The sequence below is a fragment of the Strongylocentrotus purpuratus genome, unplaced genomic scaffold (assembly GCF_000002235.5).
Source record: "Strongylocentrotus purpuratus isolate Spur 01 unplaced genomic scaffold, Spur_5.0 spur5_scaffold_12, whole genome shotgun sequence".
Lineage (NCBI taxonomy): Eukaryota > Metazoa > Echinodermata > Echinoidea > Camarodonta > Strongylocentrotidae > Strongylocentrotus > Strongylocentrotus purpuratus.
This window is the reverse complement of record NW_022145597.1, coordinates 29,869,886-29,894,911: the sequence shown is the minus strand read 5'-3', so window position 1 is coordinate 29,894,911 and position 25,026 is coordinate 29,869,886. Positions and strand designations below refer to the sequence as shown.

General features: G+C 37.2%; 1 protein-coding gene across 7 annotated transcripts; it reads left to right on the top strand.

Moving 5' to 3' along the window:
- The first annotated feature begins 569 nt into the window (after nucleotides 1-569).
- LOC580843 (cysteine protease ATG4B) lies at nucleotides 570-24,632 on the top strand. 7 transcript variants are annotated; one of them, XM_030982362.1, is made up of 11 exons: nucleotides 570-781; nucleotides 7,132-7,514; nucleotides 14,851-15,021; nucleotides 15,568-15,666; nucleotides 16,508-16,606; nucleotides 17,126-17,278; nucleotides 17,912-18,262; nucleotides 18,792-18,934; nucleotides 20,000-20,056; nucleotides 20,608-20,713; nucleotides 22,002-24,632. In XM_030982362.1, the coding sequence occupies exons 2-11, from the start codon at nucleotides 7,436-7,438 to the stop codon at nucleotides 22,070-22,072; spliced, it is 1,329 nt and encodes a 442-aa protein (XP_030838222.1). In that variant the 5' UTR covers nucleotides 570-781; nucleotides 7,132-7,435; the 3' UTR covers nucleotides 22,073-24,632. The 7 variants fall into 7 exon arrangements, with proteins under 7 accessions (XP_030838222.1, XP_030838226.1, XP_030838227.1 ...); XM_030982366.1 differs by lacking the exon at nucleotides 7,132-7,514; XM_030982367.1 differs by lacking the exons at nucleotides 570-781; nucleotides 7,132-7,514 and adding an exon at nucleotides 813-996.
- The last annotated feature ends 394 nt before the right edge of the window (nucleotides 24,633-25,026 follow it).

Here is a 25,026-nt window from a genome sequence, read left to right as displayed (position 1 = left end):
ATCCGCCAATTTGTGCTACGCTCTACCTTATCTTAAATACTCTAGCCTCCCCCACTCACTTTCAACCACATTTTCAATCACTTTTATTTCCCTGGATCACGAGTATATACTAGTAGTGAGTCGGTTGAAGAACGAAGCCACGTACAAAAGTATAATCGATTACAACAGTTGTGGGGGCCGATATTCATAGAATAAAGGTTTTAAATAAAATATTCACTTCTACTTTCAAAAGGACTGGCCCATTTGCTTTAAAAAAAATTGTAGAGAGTTATTATTATGTAATATCTAGAAAAAATGTCTACCACATGATTTACCGAGTTGCTTCCTTTTATCAAATATAGGTCTACACGTAAAACAAAATGAGGACAGACTGTGCGGATAGCAAACCGCACGGATCGTCCCTCGGACGATCCGTGCGAGTCACGGACGATCGATGCGAGCAGAAAACCCGCATGTTATGTCCGACGGACAAACGAAACTGGTAGGACAAACGGTGCGGTCACACCGGGCGGCCCTCAAAACGTGAGATCTACTTGTAGCTAGTTGTTATCATCAAAAATCGTTTGTTTGGAATGCAATGAGGTACGGTACGGGTGCATATTGATGTTGCTGTCGATGAAAATTATTTTGTTATTGCACTTTCATTCAATCGCCAGCTGCTGTTGTGGTAATGTTTACAAAATATTGACTGCTTTGTAATTGGAATCGTCAACTTTCTGACAACGTTGGAACGTTGTTTGAGCAACGATGTCTCTCCTAGATTCCAATGTATCAATTTTGGGTAAGTTTTTTAAATCTGTGATTCTGTGAATTCGAGGGACTGCTGTACTTTACTGCTCTGGCCTGCGAGTGCGAAATTATTGTACCGGGATTGCGCGATCGTACGCGTTCGACGATGCAACAATTATTAAACAATAAAGACTTGGCAATGGTACGTGGCCTGCGGCTGAGCTTGAGCTTTGCCTTTGGTCTTGACTTGAGCTTGGTAGCTCTGGGGTAAGTGCTTGTAGATCTACATGTAATAAATATGAAATATGATTTCACATCGCCTTATTTAAGTACCCAAACTATGCCACCACACTTCTGCATGAAAATAGAGTGATGTATCAATCAATACAAAACCTAAAAATAAAATACGATTGGGAATGAAATTGGTGAAGAATTTACCAGTAGATCTAACGTTAGATCTAACCAAGAATGTGAAAGTCTGATACTAGTGGAGAGATGGTGATTGGCTTACATTCCAGGTATCCAGGTGTTCCTGATGACAATGATGAATATGAATGAGCTAAATTAGTATCGAACCGGAAGGGTGCTGGTCCAAGAATAAGGATCGTCCGCATAAACAAGACAAGGATCGTCTTCGTAAGCGCAGACAGACTGCAGAAATAAGGATTGTTTGCAGTTTTGCTGACGATTCTGATTTCCGATCCGTGCGTCGGCGATGCGAAAACAGATTCCACAATGATTTTCTTGATGCGTTTTATATTGACTTTGTACAGAGACTTTATAAAAGTAGACGGTGAACTGATGGTATTTTATTGCAAGCGTGTGGATCGGGAACCCGAAACCTGCAGAATGCCGAAGAAAAAAAAAACTTCCGCAAAAATGTGGATGATCCTTACCTTTTACATGTAGGTCGAATTTGGTCCACTTATATTACAAGGATATCCTCGTTTATTATAATGCGGACGATCCTTATTCTCGGACTAGCGCCCCTACTGGTAAGTAAGATGAAACATTATAAAAATGCTGACTTTTCAAGTCTCTTGACTTGAAAGTTTGCGATGTTGGTTCTTCTTGAGTACCGGCCACTTAAATAGAATATTTTCGTACTTTTTGTGGTGCTTACAGTATGTGCTATTTCATCCCCTTTACTGGGTGTGGCTGGATAACTGTCCTTCTAATTATAACCAGTTAACTAAAAAGTGTGGTGGTGCCATAGTAAAAAATTCCACTGGGATCTGCCGGAAATACATACAGGTACATGTATGATAGGGGGTTGGCCTTAGAATAATTATGAAATATTACTTGTAAAAGGGAAGGAAGAAAGAACAAAGATGATGAAGGAGTACATGTAGAAGGAGAAGGAGGATGGGGCAGGGGGGGGGGGGGAGGGGAGAAGAAAATAAAGAAGAAGAATAGGGAGAAGAAGCAGAAGAATAACAAAAAGGGGTAGAAGACGGAGGAGGAGAAAATTTGAAGGAGAAGGAGAAGGAGAAGGAGAAGGAGGAAGAAGAAGTGGAGGAGGAGGAGAAGGAGGAAGAGGAGGAGGAGTAGGAGGAGGATGATAAAGAAGAAGAAAAACAAGAAGAAGTGGAGGAGTAGGGAAAAGAAAAAGGATGTGTAGGCAAAAGAAGAAGGAAGAGAAAGAAAAGAATAGGAAGTAGAAGAAGGAGAAAAAAGAGGAGGAGGATGAAGGAGAGAGGAAAAAGAGGGAGAGAGGAAAAAGAGGGAGAAGGAGCTTTTGTATCAAGCTCTGTGATGTCTGTTTCAATAGTAAATAGAATTTGAAAGTACTGTACATGTACACAAGGTGAATGTGTTGTTTTGATTGGGAAGTGTTGCTGCCCTCTCTTGAGATTTCTTAACAATTAAAAGACTGAAAGTACTAAACTAAACTATTCTAAATTTATAATGTACATGTAAATGTATTATAGTTCTTCTGTTTAAGAAAAAGGTAAAGTGTTATTATTTGTAAAAGGTCTTCATGCGGACTCTGCCTTGCCTGTTTGTGCAACATCTCTCTTTCTTTTTCTCACCCTCCCTCTTGTCATGTTATTTTGTGATAACTTGCCTCCTATTTGTGTAGCATTTCTCTCTCTCTCTCTCTCTCTCTCTCTCTCTCTCTCTCTCTCTCTCTCTCTCTCTGTATTTCATGTTTTTTCTTCTTTGTTTTTTGTTTTATATATATTTATAATCTGTGAGTATTTTATTCTATTCCTTCCTCTTTGCCTTTTATTCTTTCTGTGATACAGTACATATTCCATTGTAGTACTCACCCACTCTCCAATCCATTTTCTCCCATTCCTTATCCTTGTAACCCTATTTCTTCTGAGCGATTCATCAAGGTCATTCCCATTGCATTATGAATACTTGATTTGCTGCGACATATGTAACATCAATGAGTCATCGATGACAATCTTTATGTTGATGATTGTGTCAGAGGCAAGAGAGGGTTACTCATACTAGATTCTTTTTAGGTTGAAACCATTTCTTTGCACTTTGCAGCAGTCTACTGCCAATTGCTTGCTTTTGTACATACACATGTACATGTACATGTGCACACGTAACTTTGCTTTGAAGAAAATGTTAATGATTGATTGATAATTTTGACATGTTTTGTATTCCAGTTAGACATGGCATACATTGCATTGTATTATAGAGTCTTGATTGATCTGCTTCCAATTAGATACATTCTGCATATTGTTGTTTGAAAGGAGTTGCAGTAACAAAAGTGTTTGTGTTTTGAGAATATTGGCAGGAATTTTTGTGCAATGCTATTCTGAAAATTGTGTCTACTTTCTGATTTCAGGAAGCCAGCAATGGTGAGATTGTTGGTGTCAGGATCTGTTGACCTAATTTACCCTCAGAAGAGTGTTGAGAACTTCAGAAGCGTGGAACAAGATTGAAATGTTTGGTTCAAGTCTCTTGAACAGGCTAAGGAAAGTTTTTAGAAGGCCAGTTACTATAGATATATCGACGTTGTCAATCTTGTGTGCTTCTGGTTTTGTTGTTAACCCTCAGAATTTTGTTTAAAGGTCAACACAGTTGACATTGTCGGTCTTCCGGGCTGTTGTTCTCGTGGACCCCCAGGATTGCGGGCTGTTGGTCAACAGCGCTCTAGTGCTTCTTTCCATTCTCTTTGGATGTACTCAGCCTCCTAGATACATGTACACGTCCATTGAAGGTCTTACTTCTTATCATCGGGACATCACTTCGGGTGTGAAAACCTGTACTTTTATTCCTGAAATGTTGGGGTAATGTTTGTGAAATACACCCCTCTCATTTGCAAATGGTCTGGTCCACTTAATAATTTATCTGTATCTGTTTTGTCAGGTCAGCAAAATGTCTGTTCAGGACATATCCACGCTAACTTTGTGAAAGCCCTACAGAACATCTATGAAAGGTCGCGTCCTTAACATGCATCTTCACATGTTCTTCCATTTAACCCTGTAAGTTGGGGCTCTGAACGGATCGGAAGATCAGAGCGACGCCCTTGCACCTTTGATCGGTATCGGATCGGAAGAACAACAAAAAAAATTGGCCGATTTTTTTTTTTTTTTTTTTTTTTTTTTTTTTTTTTTTGATGACGAAAATTTCCAGGTTTTTGGCTATCAAGTGCTCAAAAAAAGTTCATGGCTGGGATTATTTTGTCATTTGGAGTTGTTGTAGACCATGTTTGTTGATACTTAGTGCCTTTTCATGACTTTGAAATTAATAATATTGGTCAAGAGCAGAGGCAAAACATGCGTGCCGCCATCTTGGATTATAATGTAGGTATTTTTAATTTTTTTTAATGACGAAAGTTTTCAAGTTTTTGGCTATCAAATGATAAAAAAAAAATTCATGGCTGGGATTATTTTGTCATTTGGAGTTGTTGTAGACCATGTTTGTTGATATTTAGTGCCTTTTCATGACTTTTGAATTAATAATATTGGTCAAGAGCAGAGGCAAAACATGCGTGCCGCCATCTTGGATTATAATGTAGGTATTTTTAATTTTTTTTAATGACGAAAGTTTTCAAGTTTTTGGCTATCAAATGATAAAAAAAAAATTCATGGCTGGGATTATTTTGTCATTTGGAGTTGTTGTAGACCATGTTTGTTGATATTTAGTGCCTTTTCATGACTTTTGAATTAATAATATTGGTCTAAGAGCAGAGGCAAAACATGTTGGCCGCCATCTTGGATTATAATGTAGGTACATGTATGCATTATAATACAAGCTGGCGGCCCAATTTTTTTCCGATCATTTTAATTGATCGGCGATCGGAAATTATTCTCGGATCACCCCTGATCGGATCGGTATCGGCGTCTGATCCGATGATCGTTGACAGGGTTACTTCCATTTTTGTTTCATGAAAGGTCGTGTCACACGACCACCTGACCAAACGTGATTACCTGATTGACGGGATTCTAAGTAAGCCCATTGTTGCAGAGACAGGATACCCGTATTAAACCTTTAACAGAAAACCGATCTGCATTCAGTGCTCTGACTCATCTCAATCACCGGGGTGTAGTGCATTCGTGTTGATTGTAATCCATGTACACTGTAAAGTAGATTGAGATATTATTATTGTGAAGCCTACTGATCAATTCAGCCGTCTAGTCGTTCTGGAGATTACTGTAGTGTACATCTATGTCTGTGTTTTATTGAGTTTCATTAGTATTGCCAGGAAATTCTGATTTTGGATTTTGGGATTTCTGTTCAGCTTTGTTTTCATTCTAGAGGTTCCATATCAATTGATGTGTTGCTCAGTTTTATTTCCACTCATGAATTCAGATGTGCAATTCATCAAAAAAATATCTACTTCAGATCTACTTCAGATCGACACAAGTTATTTACAATGCTGAATCCTGTGTTAACACATTGCCTATGGGAACACGATGATCACTGTATTAAGCCTATGAGAATAAGAGAATTCAGTAGTCAATGGATTTAATAAATGATGCTTATCCTAATTGATACTACAGGCCTGATGGAAAAATAGATCCACTTTGGACTTACATGTATGGTCCTAGGACTAACTTTACAAGTTTTCTACCATGCTGAAGCCTGCAATTTGTATCCAGAGTTTTCATATAGTACAATATGTTCATGCATGTCGGTCTGTTGCCTTGCTTTATAAATCTGAATATAAGTCATATAAAAAGGATCTACATGTATGTACATGTACTCTGGACTCTTGGATCTGTGACTAGTTTTATGATTTGTTTTGTTTGTTATCATGTTGAAGCCTGCAACATGTATCTGTAGATTGCATCAACATACCGTAATGTAGAAAGTGTTGAGCCATAGACAAAGGACATGTGACTTGGGGATTGTGTAATCTTGAGGATCTTGGATTTGAATGGACCGTCTTGTGATGCTGATAAACATCTACTTTACCCCATTTTGTTTGCTTAAAGACAACGAATCAAATTCATGCGTGGTAGAGCAAAGTAAATATCAGTTTGTCAATAATACAACATTTGAGGTTTGCAATTTATGGTGCAGTCTTAATTACTCTTCGATATGAATTCAGTGTTACGTATACATGCAGGTAGACTACAGAACAGTGTGGTTTATTGTCCACTTCTATTCAGAATTTGTCTACAAGTGCCCTGAGTTGGAGAAAATCCCGCCCAATTCTGCAGTTGTTGTTAATTTTGTGATTTCAGATGTGATAAATGATGAAGTCATTGTTCCTTGGACTTCATGTGTTGTAAAGTTGTGCAAGAAATTTGCCAGAAAATGCTCTAATTCAGAGGAAATGCTTCATAATAATGTGAGACAGATATTATTCACATTTATGGGATCGTTCATGGAGTTTGTTGGACTACAAGTGAAGTATAAATGTTGTCAACCCATACAACCCTTTGTTGACAAAATGCTCTGATCGACTTGACTGAAATGGTGCAAGTTAGAGACAGGACGTTGGAAATTAATTAGATGAAGTTGGTAACCCAATCCTTGGAAATCTGCTACAAGTAACCAATCGATTACCACCCCCTCCAAGATCAGAGGCTGCTCAGTTTCCCATGGACTTGATGACGCATATTATCAGGCATTGTTTTCTTTAAAGCTAGTGTGTACATGTACATGAACGTGACATGATTGCCTTTTAATATCATATACATGTACATGTAGCTCAAAGGTTAATTTGGACCAAATGTGCTTGTGTGTAGCCCCACATACTCTTTTTTATTTGCAGTGCTGTTCACTGTATGTGACTTTCAGTTAGACTTTGTCATTTGCTGATTTGGGGGAATCATTTTAAAAAGCCTCAACACACAATTATTGTTGTGGACTACACTGTACATCATACATTGTAATCTACCTTTCTCAATTTTCTTTTATTATTATTTTTTGTTACATGTCATGACCCTGCAGATTGAGCTCTACTCTTTTTGTAATCTTTTCTGCCAGGACGGATGTATCGAGGAAGTCACGGGGATGTGGATATGAGCTTGTTGCCGGAATTGCAAAGTTGTACGTCATCGAACTTCTCAGTTTCTACTCTTGGCAGATTTTGTGAACAAAAGACTTATTACCAAGTTTAATGACTACATGTATGTAGATTGACATTTAGGCTATATAACATCTACACATGTATGTACTGTAAGTCTGCTGTTACATTGACATATATACAAACTCCAGAATGAGCTGATGGTGGAAAAGAGATATTTTGGACATTGTTATCATACTTGTGTGAATTGGAACATTGGTTACCATGGCAACATCCAGGAGGCTCCATCGTTCAGGGCTCAATATGCTGTCCTGTATGTCCCGAGACATACATGGTCATCCATGTAAGTTGCATGTAGTAATGAAGATATTTGATAATTGAAAGAAAACAAATATTAATGATGATGATGATAATAATGGTAATAATAACGAGATGATGTGCAGACTAAAAAATATTATCTAGATGTGGTCACTAAATGTGCATTTCTAGAATTTGTGTATCCACGAGCTAGGCACCTTTCTGTAACCTAGTCGGGTGTCTCCACTCATCGAGAGATTCCCGAAAACAACCGTCGGGGTAGAGAATGAGAGACAAGGAGGGTCTCCGGTTCAGCGTTTAGGAGTTGTTATTTTCTCAGCTGATTTGGTGCACAACACAGAAACAGTCCAGGCTGCAAGTAGAGAGAGACTCTCATTTGACACTTTACCACAATACCTAAGGCCTTGATCAGAGCCTAGATCTTTCAGTTTCTAGCTGTGTCAAACGAAAGCGGCTAAAGTACAGAGCCTATTGTAGTCTCATACTGCAGACATTGCTACGCGCACCGACTGACAAAGTTTTGTGCCTGCAAACTAGTATAGCAGTGTTTGTATACTGTCCGGATAACATCTTGCATTCACTCGTTTTCACCGGTACTTTTAACAGTGCGTATAGTGTACAGTACGTGTACAATTAACAACTAATTATTTGTACGTACATGTACCTTTGTCAAGGTTTGTACATGTAACTTACAAATGTAATTTGTCCCCATTAAGTTTCTTGAGAATGTCACATACGTGTAGTAAAGCTCACATCTACAATTATAAGACAGAGGCCCTAATTCAACTTTGATTCTTGAAGAAAAAACACATCAAGTTTACAAGGGATATGAATAATTTAGTTGCCATCTGTATATGACACCATACAATGTACCTTTGTGAACAGTTTTCAGACAGCAGTACCAATCCTAATGGACTTATGGAAAAACAGGTAATGCTGTTGTACACAGGGGGAAAAAATTCCCAGGGGCTCAGGGCGAACTAGCCCCACGAAATGCCAAAAAGAGCCCCCAAAAGTCATAAAAGAGCCCCCCACATTTGCATAGAGTTCAATGCAAAACAAAATAAAGAAAAGTAGCCCCCGAAATTTTTAAAGTATTTTTTTTCCCTGGTTGTAAAGTATATAAATGTACATGTATGAGAATCAATAATACACTCTTGGCAGTAAGAATGTTGATTTATAAGATATATGTAAATCATCTAATGTAAATGCCGTGGGATTCCATATCCTTAAACTGCTGGCGAACAGAGCAACAAGACCAAGCTCTGTAATTATTAGGATCTCTGTCCAGTAGTGCCATGTTTTTGCCATCGAACTGGATCGACCAAATCAATTGATTCATAATATATATGCAATATTTTTTCCCGTAACATGAGAGTAATTTTAATATTTTCATACTATTAATTAAATGTAATGTTAACTGTAATTGTATAATTGTTTTAAATGGGGGCACGCTACAAGAGTCCTATCTCGCACCCCGGGGCAACGTGTCTGACACGGCCGGTTGTAGCAACTACTCCGAAGATCAAGATTACATTAATCTTGATCTAAGGAGACACGAACGAATGAAATGTAAATGTTATTGTGTACAGACTAAAGGCTATGTTTGCATTCTACTGTACATGTAGTGTCATCAGAGGTGCATGAGCTTAAGAAACAAAATGACATCATACCTAAATTAGACATTAGCTGTAATCCATGATGGTCCTTGCAAAGCAAAGCAAGCATGAATTCATCATATTAATTGTCATGTGTTGTAAAAATGATGATAAGATAAACTGTATGTAAATGTTATCGTGTAATGCTTGCATTCTAGTGTCATTAGAGCTGCATGCTTTTAAGAAACAAAATGACATCATACCTAAACTAGACATCAGCCGTAATCAATAGGCCTGTCGTCATCAGCTCGGGATTGCCAAATAGCCCGCTATTTTTGATTTTGGAAATAATGCCGAAAGTACAAATCGCGTCTTCATCAGCTCGAGACTTGACCTAGGAGAAATTGAGAAATTAGCTTAAGATATTTTGCTCATGCAGCCTTCGCGCATAGTGCGAGTCTTCGGGCGCACTGGCCGATAACATGTAGCAGGATATTTTGCCAAATAATAGGATATTTTGCAAACTAGCCCAAGATATCTTGGGATGATTATCTTGACCAAATATATATAAATGCAACTTCGGTCTGATGGAAGACGCAAATTAACTGGATAATTTGCGATCTGAATAGGTCAAATATCGGGATATTTGGCAATCTCGAGCTGATGAAGACAGGCCTGATGATGGTTCTTGCAAAGCAAAACAAGCGTGAATTCATCATATTAATTGTCATATCTCAAGTATTCAGCTTTTTTATACTTAACAGTTATGAAACTGAAACATGAGTTCCTCTTGTAAGCGTCGCTACTTGAGAGGAGGAAAAAATGATGAGGAAGTGAGCTGTGATTAATCTTTTGTTGATGCTCAGTCTCACACTATGGCTTTCGTCTTGTAGTTTTGAAATGAAATTCATCTCATGGTTTACACTTATCGATATCAATATATGATGATGTCACACAGTCGTGAATCCCCTATTATGAATAACATACTAAGGTTGTGAGGTATCGTGTGCACTGTATGCAGTCTATGCACTTCTGTGTGCCCTACTTTGTTGTAGATCTTTATTTAAATGATCCGATATTCTCTTGAATCTTTGGAAGATGACGACCGGAGGAGCATAGCAAATCGTCGTCATGACTTTGAGCGATTACAATCGCAAGAACATGGTCGCTTTATGGGTAAGAATCTAATTGCTTTGGGGAATCAGTTTTGAATTTTCATATTGCGACAGGCTGCTGTATCGTCTGAAACTAATCGGCTGTGTATTGCGCAATACCGCTAGGAAGTAAAAGTTGCGTTTTCTATATATTGCCAATTCTTATATGTTCCCTTAATTTGTGTATGTTTCATATTCATTAGGATATATACTTCATATCATATTGAATTGATCCAGGTCTAGTTTCACCCATGCTTTATTACTTCTTTGAATGGTAAAGCTAGACAAGAAAACCGTTACTTTTATTTTACGAGGTCAGTATTGTTGGATTTACAATCGATATTAAAAGCTCGCAGGAAAAATATCAATACCAGATCGCAAGTTAGAATTGAGGGGATGGACATGCGCTGGATACCGGTATCTAAAGATTGTGTGAAAACTTCTGATTCATATTCGGCGATGCTACTCACGGCAATGCTACTCGTGCCAATGTGCCACTCCTATTTTCTGATAATGAACATTGTGCGTTGACAGCATATTGCACGTTTTGCAACATTCATGTATGACTTTTGCTTCAATTATTACAACGTCATTTCGTCTTGCTCACGCTCGTCGACGAACTTGCGTTCAGCGAGTGCAGATTAGCACAATTTGTTTTTTTCTCTTGATGCCACACCTATTTCCGATTCCGAATACACTTTAAGATTGCGGCATTTCAACAGCATATCGCTATCGATTTGCTGTACAATAAAGGTTCTACATGTAGATCAGCTTGTGCTCCAATGTTCCATTTCTGTCTTCATTCCATCAAAGTATGTGACTTGATTGGTACAATCGGATATCATAGATCAAATTGCTCGATGATTCTAGAATGGATGCATAGAATGAAGAAGAGACACGGCAAAAAGGGTATGTACACATCTGTCTAAAAAAGATTCTTGGTCAATTTCAGAAAATCAGAAAAAAGTGCAAGTATGTGACTACGTGTGTATGATGTCCATTCAAAGTTTAACTGTTGTGAAGTGTTTTCATTTTACTTCTGTCTTCAGCGTGTGGAGGTTGTAGCCATTATTTCCAGGCTCAGTTCATATTTTGTACCGTTTTACAAAATGATGAAATTAAATCATACTTACATGTATAGGACAAAATGCAATCGAATAGACTGGCTTTTATTCGAATGAAATGGACATGTACGTGTAGATCTCATGCAGAATTTAAATGCTGAAACAGTTAAAGTTGTAGGCAGTAAGTTGCAAGTGAGAGGATGGTTGAAAGGATATTTTATTCAAGGAAAATAATTTTCAGTGCATTTCAGTGTCTGAAGCATCCTTTCATTGTTAAAATGAGGACCAGTGTACTGGTTTGCATCCAATCATTATGTTATGTTCCATCAGAGAAAAGGAACAAATTAAGAAAATCTTTAACATTTTTGTGGTTTGTGAGGGTGTATTTTAATATGTTAGGAATTATAGTTACTACATCCAAAATACTTTTTTTGGATGTGTAATTAGAACTAATTTCTTATTTAACATGTCTAATATTAAATTTTTCAATCCATAGATCAAATTATAACTCTTACTATTTTTTCAAGTGGTATTTAAAAAATATATATATCTACTTGCTTGCTTTTCCCTTTTGAAGATGTGTACATGTCCATGTAGCTCCCTGCAGAAATCATGCGACATTTTTTCTCCTTTTTTTCCAATGATTAAAAAAACTATTTTCTTCAAATCGCTTGCAAGTGCCTCAAGAAGATTTGTACATGTATGTACTACACTATCAAAATAGCTCTACTTTCAGAGATCAGCTTTAACACCCCCTCTCAAAAAATGAAATGGAAGCTCTATTACCAATCATGTGAAAGAATATGTTTTGACTAATACGTGATCATACAAATTTTGCTGAGAAACCGTCTACTAATTGATGTATTTGGTAAATTATTATATCTATTTGGACCTGATAGATATAGTGCGTAGTCCCATATACATCTTTCTGTGTACAGTGCTTGTTACTTTACCAAGACTAGGCCAATTTCTTATCATTTTGATGATTCCAGAACATTGCAGTACACACGAATACTTACAGTGTATATGCTAGATGATCAACCTTTTCTGATTGATTCCACAACGTTTCTTTTATAATGCGATCGCATGCCCATAACTGGTCTTTATCTTTTAATGATATTTGTATTTTTGTAACAATTCTTCTGCTTGCATGTCAACTTGTCCAGTCAGTTGTAATTTGTTCTCATGTTGCAGAGAATATGTGGAGCAATAAATAAAACATTTTCATTATTAAAGGCAAGTCACATGATTATTGAAATGATATTGATGGGTTGCCAACTTTCCTACAGGAAGCCACAAGGGAAATCCCTCGCTTTTGTTGACCCGTCGACGAGGCTTACTGAGGAAAAACACATGCAGTGAGGAGAGTCATTTCAGTCTGTTAAAGCGTATAGGAATCTATGTCACATTCAAACTTCCTTGAAAATTGTACACATAACTGAAAACATTCAAATGCAATGTATTAAAAACACTGGAAAAGTAGGACGTACATGAAATTGAATAAAACTACACATGTACAGGTACATACAGTACATGTAAACATGTATACAGTTATACTTATGAAAAACACATTTAAAACAAATAATATTACATTGTATGTGAAGATTAAGACTAATGAACTGTTAAACTATTACATGTAATTATATTAAAAAATAACCAGTGGATGAAATTAACTACCAGTACAGTACATTAAAGCTACTGGTAGTGGTACATATATACATGTATACCAGTACTCACTTTTTAGTACACATTCATACAGTATACATGTACATGTACATGCCTGTCATTCACATTTAGTATGACGGTCTTCATATCCTTTAATCATATCCGATCTTAATCTCTCTATCGAAATACAAAGTATGTTGACAACAATACACTGGGGCCCTTATTCTGCACTTTGATCAGTCAATATTTTGATATACATATTGTTAATTACATGTATACATTGTACGTGTAATGACTCAGTTATACTTCTCAGTGCATTAATTGTAGCAGAACAATGACAAGGGCAATATTTGGTCCTGTCATGTGAATACTTTGGTGAAATTGGGTTATACCCATACCTTAATCATGTGATGGCCGCCTACTCGATTACTCATTCATTCCAGTGAATCGGACGCATAGACAAAATATTACAAATCAGCGATTTCTGTTGGATTTCAGATGTCAAACTTTAATCATTGAATATTGAGCGAGGAAACTGTATGCTTATATGTTATCTGGACTTTTATGCATTATTGCTAGCATCCGTCTGAAGTTGGATTGGATTGTTGTGGATTACGTCAGCAATCATGCGTAATGTTTTGTGAGGTCATCAATGAGTCAAGCTGTGGTGCACACTATTATTCGTAGAATTGGCATACATGTGTACCATCTAGCCAAGAAATTCATTCAGGAAGCACAGTAACAGCGCATCGTTTCACAAAGTCCGTTCTAAAATGTGTAGCCCGGCCTGGCAATGTTGAGCGTGGATTCAGTTTTTGAAGTCTATTGATCACTGATCTGTGATCAATTACTTCTCGGTGTTACATACATGTACCGGTACCCAATGCACGCAAGAACATGTAGAGGATTTTTAATAGGTTCTGCGGTTCATGTACATATAACTCTATGCACCTTTGCACCATAACTTTTGTTCAAACCACCAAGAACTATGTCTTTTTATCCTGTTCATGTAAATATGTATTCAAGTATAAACTTAGGCAAGTACATGTATATAGTGTTTGGGGAGAGAAAAAGATTAACTATACTGTCATAAAGTAAAATGTGTGTAGTTGTGAGAACTATGTTTTGATTAAACATTTGATTTGTATTGTGCAATATTCATTAATTTGCACTGTCAAACAATGTTACAATATTCAACAGATCGTATGTACATGAACATGTAGTTGTGTAAATATATCCTTTTCAGTCACCCAATTTACAAACTACATGTAATACAACTAAAAACACTTGTGAATAACTTGTGAAAAACAGGTGGATGACTTTTGTACTTTGGGCCAGACTTTTGTCAGATCTTAAAATTGTCAAATTTAAGTTGCCTGAAACATGAGCACCCATTCCCATGTAAATCTCATTCTAAGTTCAAGTACTTTGGGAAGTTTGGACAGCCTGTGTTAATATGAATGTCAGTGCATTCTATCTTTATGGGAGTGATTACTCAGTGCTGTGTACTTTAAGTCACCCCCCCCCCCCTGACAAGGCATCTTCATGACATACATGTATGTACATGTATGTATGGTATTTATATTATGATGCATGTATTGATACATTCTAAAACAGTTTTGGATACAGACGGAGACCATACATGTACCACCTGAATATGTGCTGGTACAACTGTATGTTTGTAATATGGCCGTCTTGGAATGTTTGACTAAAATCATTCGTGGGGGAAAAAAAATCAGTGTACATGTACGGGTAGATCGCTTGATGTTGTTTATCATTTCCCGATGTGCTTACATTAAAGCTGCACATAGACTTATGAAGAGATTAGTTCTTGGTCCTGTTTGATGAAATATCATATTTGGTCTTGTATTCCCCTGCAGCATGTGCAACCTATGAGAGTGGCATGGTTTCCTTCGAGGACTTCCCCACGGACCAGGGACCTATCTGGATCCTGGGGAAGAAGTATGATCTGAGCCAGCACCAGCTGGAAGCAAGGCTAGATGTCCTATCCAGACTATGGTTCACATACCGTAAAGGCTTCTCAAATATAGGTAAGAATCATACCTCTCTGTAATTTCTTCACACACCCCCTCCCCATACGCCGTCCCCCTCCTCTCCCCCTCCCCTCCCTCTCCCCTACCTACTCAGTGTTCTTGATACATTCCTCTCCCTCCTTGCAACTCCATGTAGCTTTCCTACCTTTTGAGATGGAAGTGTATGCAGTGCTTGCTTTAGCATCAGTTACAACTTGCTTTATATTAGTTACTGTGAAGTACAATTTTTTTCTTCAATACATGTTATTTTCATATTTGAATGAAAGAACAATCACACTGACAATAGCTTATACATTGAAAGTGAAAATAACAAATATAATGTGCAAGCTATTCGAGAAGAATTATGTTACAGTCGTAAAGATTTCCTCTCAGGTAAGGAGAATTTCTTTTAGGGCAAATGAAGATCTATACAGTAACATTGTTTTTATCCCAAGATTTTTACTCTGAGAGGGTTTTTGATCTGTTAAACACAGTGTGATTTTTAATTTGTATATAGTGATAATTGTGTTTATGATGATATTATCTCTTCACTCTCCTGTGCAGGCGGAACAGGGCCAACGACAGACCAAGGCTGGGGATGCATGCTACGATGCGGTCAGATGATGCTAGCCCAGGCTCTAGTCTACAAACATCTAGGCAGAGGTATGAAAGGGATACAGTACAGACAGTGGTGTGGTCTGGGTCCAGCCTTTGAGGGGCGGGGCTCTGGTATCATGGGGGTGCTTAAAATGGCAGATGAAATGCATTTAATAAATGGCTGTTGAGTGATGGGAGGATGTGAAAGGGTATCTTGTCATCTTCTTTTCACATTTTCCTTTCCCTCTTCCCTCCTTACTTCCTATTTTTTTTTCTTTTCATTGTGTTACAATATTTGTTATACTGATTAGGGAGAATCAGGTCAGTAAAAGTTTGAGTAAAAACCGATTGAAAATAAGAAATTTTTGATGTTTTGAAGGTGCAATTATTCAAACACAAATCAACAACTCTGTGACGAGCTCCCTTCCTGTTTGGTCTGTACAAAAATCAAACAAAAAAAATCTGTATTTTCCTGTAAGAAATTTTTCAATCATACATTCACCTGAATGAAATTATTGCAAATATGTTTTTGTACAACCCCTGTATGCAACCAATCTGTTCCCTCATACATAACTAAGAAAATGAAAATTTATGAAATTTTCTGTACAGAGGAAATTGAAGAGGAGCTTGCATGATACATCACAGTGTGGCAAATTTGTGTTTCACTGATGATAACTTCAACTTTCCTATTTGTAATCTGATTTTGCTCTAATATTCAGTAATTTGATCCTCTCATTTTTCTGCTTTTATTAAAACCAACTTAATTTCAGGGTGGACTTACCCTTTAAGAAAGAAGGATACTCTTTCCTTTTTTTAGGAGAAGGGGTAAATGATGGAATAGTCTATTTTCTTAAAATTTAAATTATTAATGTTTCCATTTATACCAAATTCCATCTTTTATTCTTAGATTGGAGATGGAGACCTCAGGAGCAAGACGAGACATACCTCAAAATTCTTCAACTCTTCCTCGATAAGAAAGACAGCTGTTTCTCAATTCACCAAATAGGTATGTGACAGTTTCTTTATCTTGTCAGAGATGTCTGCCATCAGAGCTAAAGTTTCTGCCATGGAGAGTTTTCATATTATTATTTCTCATCTGTATTTTCCCCTCATTTTAAATCCTTTTGATTCTTTCCTTATAATTTGTGATACAATGTCTTTCCTCATCCTTTCAGAAAGAATGTCTTTGTGCAGATGAAAGGATTGCTGCTAGAGTATGCTCATGTTCAAGATATGGCTAGAAATAGTTTCAAACTTTTGATACCACTTTTCTTATACAGTCCCACATACCCATATCTTTGTGCAATGCTTTTCAGTTTTTGTGGTACACTGTATTCATCAAGACCAAGTCTATTTCCTTATTACTTTGATGACTCTAGAACCTCGCAATACGCAATAATTTGTATTTAATTCTCCATTTTCAATGTCTTCTAAATTTTCACTTTCACTGTTCAATTCCATGACCAGTAGTCTGTTCAGAAATAATTCTTGGGTCGTTCATCTCCTTTTCCATTTTGTCCTTCAGCTCAAATGGGTGTTGGTGAGGGTAAGAAGGTCGGTGACTGGTTTGGACCAAACACGGTGGGTCAGGTCATTAGGAAACTCTCTCCCTTTGATTCCTGGAGTGATCTGGCTGTTCATGTGGCCCTCGATAACACAGTGGTCATTGAAGACATTAGTAAGTAGATCTTGTTGCATCTTTGTTTTGAGCACAAATAATGCCAAGTCGTTCAGTCCAAATCAAACTGTTTATCTTTGAGAACTTAATGATAATAATAATAATAATATGTCTTTTCTACCCAGGGTAGCCTCATCAGTATTAATACTGTTCTCTCTGAGGGCCGTGCAATCGTATTGTTGTTTTGACACAATTTGTGAATAATTACCTGGTTTGGTTTGCTTTTGCTTAATTCTCAGTTCTTGCAAGTGCTATTCATTTCTATAACCGAAGTCAAACTGTCATATAAATGTTTGTAATATAAATCCCTTCAGCTGTTTTTCTGCCGGCTTCTTAAGACCACTTCATGTAGTGACAGAGGAATGTCTAAAAAGACTCTTTAATTATTATTTTTTTTTTAATCCGGTTTTGCCCCTCTGAAAAAATGTTAGCGTGGAGCCATAGGGGGCGTTTCACAAAGCCTTTTTTCAATGACAAATGACCAAAATCAGTGACAAATCTGCTGATAACCAATCAGAAGCAAGGATTTCAGTAGCTTATAACAAAAACTGTCATTTGTCACTGATGACAAGTTTTGTGAAACGCCCCCCTGCAGTTTACATAACCCTGTTGTCTTGGTGTCCAACCCTCCAGGGAAGCTGTGCACAGTGAATAGTACTACAGAAGAGACGAGTAGCGAAGGATCAAAGACCGGCAGTGAGAGGAGAAAACGTACATCGTCCTCGGAGAACATTAGACACAAAATGCAGCTCAGCCCCGAGAATACAAACATTCAATTACCCAATGGACTCATGGAGGGGGCGTGTGTCTCCCCCGGGGGCGTGTCGTGGAGGTCGTTGTTTCTAATAATTCCCCTCAGACTTGGACTGAATGAGATAAACACTGTGTATATGCAAAGACTCAAAAGATGCTTCACGTTACCGCAGTCGTTAGGGGTGATAGGAGGGAAACCAAATCATGCGCATTACTTCATCGGGGTACTTGGTAAGTTCTGCTCCGGTTCTTAGGCAGGAGGACATCTGGGTGTCTAAACGTTTTGAATTTTTCATGGAAGATACCCTGTAATTTGTTTTTAATCCATATCATTTCATAGATGGCCCTCTTCTTTGGGACTCTTACTTTTTTAATTTTTGTGAATATGTTCTTTTGTAATTTGGTGTGAATTTATGATAACTGTAACTTATGATGAAAACATTCTGGGTATTTCACCTTGAAAATGATTGAAAATTAAAAAAAACAGGATATGTTGTTTTTTACACCGTTAATTACGATATCCCTTGAACGTGTTACAATGTCAGGTAATGTTTTGGATGCATCAAGCTGCATTTTCTTTTTGTTTTGTTTAATATGTAATTGTTTATCATTGTATTTTGTTTGTTACAGTACTTAGAGACTTTGATGGTAAGCGCTTTATAAGCACCGTTTTATCTATTTATTTATTTATTTTATTTATTTTTTATTATTATTTTTTTTTATTGTTGAAAATAAATTTGTGTGTGTGTGATTCCTTTAGGTGATGAGATGGTATATCTTGATCCACACACAACACAGCCAGCTGCAGACATCGACAAATGGGCCTTTCTACAAGATGAGAGCTTTCATTGTGAACACGCTAGTAGAATGCCTATCAAGAACCTAGATCCTTCCATAGGCTTGGTGAGTACCAACAAAAAAACAGTCTGCAGGTGTTTACAGGAGACCTGGGCCCTGTATTACAAAGAGTTGATATCAATCGCAAATGTCGCAACTATGTACATAAGAGATAGGAGATTGCAACTCTTAGTAAGCTGGGACCCTGGAAAGTAACAATCCGCAAACAGTCCGCAAGTCTGTACAGGAGACTCAGAAAGTAACGATATATGATATAATGTAACCAAATCTAATGCATATATGTTTTTGTGAAGTTCCTCAAATAATTTCATTCATCTGTTACAAATAATTGTGTTTCAATAGTCAGAATGCGAACTGCATACATTAATTGGCCCCTGGCAGGACAAACATTATGGCTTACCCTACCAACAAAGCGTATATATGCATTTTGCATTCTGACTATTGAAATACAATTATTAATTGCAGGTGAAAAAAATATTTGTGTTAAGGCACTTCACAAGGACGTATGCATTAAATTTGGTTATATTACGCCAATGATCTGTTGAAAGATGACCCTGGATCTATCCATTACCTCGGTGAGTTTTAATGACTACAAACTTATCAGAATAGGTATGCAGTTCGGTTTTTACAGATGTGCATCGATCAGAAACAATCGTTTTTGGATGGAGACCATCATGTAACGTCATAATCCTAAAGAAGTGACTGGGTTTCTAATTTTGCAGTCACACAAACAGGACCGACCAACCCCAGAATGACCAACTGACCAATCAAACAATTACATTATCTCTAATGGCCAAGAATCGGTCAGCCTGGAGTCAGTAAGGAATCGGTTCAGCGGTGTGACTAATGTATGACTGTGGTCTGTCAGTCATTTTGTAGGCTAAGACAGAGAGTTGAGCATACTACTGACAGCACTGCTAGTCCAAGTCAATCTCTTTATCAACAAAGCTAAGTTGGCCAGGAGTGCTTGCATCTATTGCAACGTTTTGCATGAATTTTACATTATAAACAGGTTTGAAACATGTTGCATTATATCGTATGTATTTTAAGGTATGTGATTGCAAGGACTATCATTTGTGATATATTCTATTTTGTTGTTGCTATTTACAGGGTTTCTACTGTCACTCTGAGGATGATTTCAACAGCTGGTGCCGTAACATACAATATGTAAGTCAATAGAACATGTAATGGGTGACGATGTAGTCATTTATTAGGGCATTATCATGTAAATAAATGTACTTCTCTCTCATGTGTTAAAGAGATTTGCGTACTGACAATCCCCAGCCCCCCCCCCCACTCCGGGGAACGGAGGGACCGCATGCGTGTTCCCAAAATCTCTGGCTTGTAGCAAAAAACAAAGATCAACCCGTGTTGACTTTAAACACCAGACTTATGCTGAAAGGGGGAGGGGGGGGGGGGGGGGTGACAATCACATGCATTCATGTACTGTGTAGTTATTCTTTCAGTTTCTGGTGTCAGTTTAACCAATTGATTTTATTAAACGCAATAAAATATACCTCTCTATCTGATGCAAGTAAGAAATTAAAATGCAGATTTATGAACTCACTTTTTAGAAAAACAGCTTTCAGAGAAAGAATTTTTTTTTTTTTAAAGGGGACCTTGCTTCTGTATTTCGTTGTATGGTCTCTTTCTATCTTTATAATTGTGAATGGATTTTAACAGTAACAATGTATATGTTTGTTTTCTTCTATTTGTAGGTAATATCAGATGGTGATCTGAGTCCGATGTTTGAGTTAACTGAAACAAGACCCAAGCACTGGCCTCCCTTTGAGCCCAACAGTGCCTCAATAGAACCCAGCTTTGGTAAGTCATGATTAAGAATATCTGTTCCCTCACTCTACATTTCAGACATGGTTTTATTTTGATGAAATGCATGTATGCATCTAAATGTACAATGGTGTCTTTGTTACATGCCATAGTGAAGCTACCGTACCGTAAATCTCTGTGTATAAGGCGCACTTTTTTGCCGCCGAAAAAAATTGAAAGTCAGGGGGTGCGTCTTGTACACAGGTACAGAATTTTTTTCGTTTTGATTTATGGCGCTATGCCTGGCAATGTCTCCCAGCTCAGTAATCAGTGTGTTGACTCGGAAACTACAACAACACTCAAATTTGTCTGTCATCTTGGTTTGAAAGTAATCTTTCTAATAGATCTCAATATGTAGTTTTTAATAATAATTCCTCAATTTTTTTTCTATAACAAATGGTGTACCACAAGGGTCTATCCTAGGTACTCTATTGTTTTTAATTTACATTAATGATCTTACACATTTTTCTAAAAACGACATTGTTACTATTATTTGTGACAAGTTCACAAGCACATATCAGCGCCTTCAACTACACCTCGATGATAAATGAAGGTCCTTCCCCGCGTGGGTTTTCGGCAACAAAACAACAACAAAAAAACAAAAACAATTTCCCCCCCCCCCCAAAAAAAAAAATAAATAATAGGGGTGCGCCTTATACACGGAGATTTACGGTATATCTGATTCCTTTATTTTTCAAACGCTGCATTTTTCATCAAAATAAAAACTTGTCCGAAATATAGAGTGAGGCAACAGACCAAACAGTTAGAATAACATTGGTGAAGTAAGGGAAATAAGTGAAGAGGAGACGACAAGACAAGCACTAAAAACATGTGCATTGTTATGGGACATCGTCTGCTTATACTAATTTGGTCCCTTGCGTGAAGTCACAAACCCCTATAGTGTTCAGAGAGCTCTTCAAGTGCGAAAGTGGGGCTGTGTTTGACAGTTTTAAAATTGATAATAATCATTACTTTGAATGTTTCCAAACAGGAAATTTCGATAACCTTGTTCGTTTTAATCTTCCCTAATGCAACGATACAAATTCAATCAACATTTCTACTTTAAGCTATTTCTAGTCATATGTAGAATACGAGGGCATTTCAAAAGCAATCCCTTTCATGTGGCATTGCTATGCCATATTGCTTCACCTGGGAATAAAAACAATGAGAAGAATCAGAAAGTAGAGGGGGGGGGGGGGGGTACTGAGAAGTGGGTCTTAGGTTATAAAATGTAATGCCAAGCATTGTTTTAATAGTGCATCCTCTTTACTTCTTTTGTGATTAGAAATTCGTGACTGTGAGTACCCAGACGAGGATTTTCACAATAATTCAGACGAGGAGTTTGAGTTCCTATGATGAATGTCCACCTGACATGAGTGTCAACAAACAAACATGAACCAAAATTATGATTTCTTCATGTCTCAGTGACTAAAACAGGCAACAGGGAGACGTGAGTGGGTCTAGCGGTACGCTCACTTGGTCAGCTCACTGTCTTCACCTACAAACTGGCTCAGGCGAAGCCTGGTTCTAAACTGAGTCTTTTGGGATGGTGACGTTAAAGATCGGTCCCAGACGTAAATAATCATGTCTGTAAAAACCTAATTACATATGTACCAAAACAAGCTGCAAATAATCCACCAAAAGAGGGAGCTAGTCGGTTGGATTGCCAATACATGAGAATGTGAATGCCGGGAAGAAGCTGTTCCTTGCTCTGTTCAAAGGAAATCCTTCAGTTGCAGAGAGACCTCCTTGTGGCAGTTCGCCTTTCTGAGCTTAGTGTCAACGGGTGGATGAACTGTCATGAAGTCATCTCCAGAACATCATGTATGTAAACTAAAAGCTTACCCATCAAGAGTCGTTTGTTTGTCTGTGTGGTTGTCTACTGAGAAGAACCAAGGAACACTAGGTCATGAAATTTGGTCTTGTGAAGAATAGCGTAACTAGTTGTCTGGAGATTAAAACCTTCAGCCTCATAAACTTTTGGCTTCTGAATCTACATTATCCTTTTACCTGCTGTCAATGGGAAATCGACCCTTTCAATTAAATGACCTCATGACCTTTTCAACCAAGGTGAAGGACTGTAGTTCCATGACAGTCCAGTCATGTACACGTTTCCTAACTAACATTATTGCATTACATAAATATTATTACATACTACTGTATATTTGTTATTTTTTATTATCAGTGGCAATAGTTCAATAAGTTGGGAGTATTAGCTCCATTTATTTCATACTGGGGATCAAAAAGGAGTGCTATAATATATTAGGCTTATATAATTCATTATTTAAAAAAGCTACAATTCCTGTTTATTTTACATTTACGATGTATACACCACTTACAAGTATCTTTTTACGTGTACAAATTTCTAGATTTCATGAGTTGCATTTATTTGTTTGTGATTCAATGCTCAACAGTATACTTTTGGGCTATAACGCAATTTTGAAAAAAAGAACTCGTTTGTCCGCACGCACATACTTGCATGTCTATTGGGTTGAAAGGAGGAGATTTTGACAAAATGAATTGCTACTGTGCTGAGCAAATGGTGGGCTCCTATTTCACGATCATGCCATTATTTACATATTACAGATTTATTTAACCATTTAATTATCAAATTCTGTGCAGACTGCTCTACATGTACTTAACATGTCCATGCTAATGCAACACATGCTTTAGCAACTACATGTTCTCCGTGGTTGATATCCCACTCTCTACACCCTTCATATTTCTGACTTCAACCCAATACTAACAAATAATCCAACCCTAACCGTAACCCTTATAAACCCAACCCAACACTCAGTTGCAACTCTAACCCTTAATCTACTTGTAAATCTTTGATTGGAAAAACTGTGTGGAGCAGTTGCCTCTTTGCCAGAGCATATGTTGAAACAGGGGTCGGGTCAGCCATGTGTATGCTATGAAATTTTGAAGTTGTGATCTTTCTAACACAAATTGGCAACTATTTAATTTTCCTTGCAAGCAGCTTTCCATTTAATTTCCACCAAAAAAAAAAGAAATTCCATCCAATTTTTGTTTCTTGTATGTACAATATATGCCCTAGATATATACTATTTGAGATAGTATTTACTAATGTCATTCTATCAACAGCTATTTAAGAGGACTATACCCAAAGCATTTAATCCCTGTATTCCAAAGGAGCAATTTTTAATTGAACTAACATGTATGAAATGGGTAGAGGTTGCCAATATTGCTGAATTAATAAAGTGCTGAAATCGGGACATATTTACTATGGTATAATAGAACATACATGTTCAATGATTTCTTTGCATGTGTGCTCTTTTTTCTTTTCTCCTTGTTATGTGGAAGTGTAGCAGGTTACGAGTATGAAAACAAATTAACAAAGTACAACATATACAATTATACATGTATCTAGGGTTTTTCTGTAACGTCTATATTTATATGGATATTATCATAGACTAATCTATGAAAGAGTAGTTATGTTTACTGCTAAGTAATTGTTAGTACTTGTCAATCTGTAGAAATTTCATGTTCCATGTTCAAATTAGGGTTCAGTATGAACGTCTCATTTTCTCCCAACATAATCTGAATAATTAGTAGGCCTACTGTACCTGTTTTGGTCATTTTGCGGCAAAAGCCTTCCTTAATGTGGGCCACTCATGAAATTTTCACAAATTTCATGCAGGCCAAAGTTCCAGGTCTGACAGTATACATAGACTGTACTTGTAAAGTGTACATGTACATGTATGCGTGTTAGCAGCAACATTTTAACATTCTGTTGCTATTTTTAATATTAAGTATTGCCTTTGATATTTGTTTTGAAATTTTAGACCGATGTAATTATTGAATTAACCTATTTAAATGAACAAATTGTATATTCTATATATTTTGAATATAAGTTTTATCATTGCATAATCTGAATAAATTTTCATTAACATAATATAAGGAGTGATCCAGTTTTAGTTTTTGTATATTGTCTGCCGAGAGCCAGAATATTGTTGCCCCTTTTCCTTGTTTGTCAGCATGCACATGCTTGTGTGTCCATAGGTTAGAAAGAGGAGATCAATGCGTGAGGAAATGAAGCGCTACTGTGCTGAGCAAACGGTGGCTTCCTATTTCATGAACATGCCATTATTTTTTTGATATTACAGATTGAAAACCATTTACTTTTCGACCTCTGTGCTACTATGGCCATGCTTATTTCTTACAGTTTTAGTTTAACAGGGTTAATTCCAGCTTTTGGCTCTCAGCAAACTGTTGTATATTTATAAAGTGGGGAATGATACACATAAGGATTAAGGAAGATACAAATTAAAAGATGGAGAATCCCTCTG

What these genes read in the sequence shown, in the direction of transcription:
- LOC580843 (XM_030982360.1), top strand. Translation starts at nt 11,024, where the DNA reads ATGTTCCATTTCTGTCTTCATTCCATCAAAGTATGTGACTTGATTGGT. An exon ending in TTACTTCATCGGGGTACTTG is followed by an intron (nt 18,263 to 18,791) that starts GTAAGTTCTGCT and finishes TGATTCCTTTAG; the next exon opens with GTGATGAGATGGTATATCTT. An exon ending in TAGATCCTTCCATAGGCTTG is followed by an intron (nt 18,935 to 19,999) that starts GTGAGTACCAAC and finishes TGCTATTTACAG; the next exon opens with GGTTTCTACTGTCACTCTGA.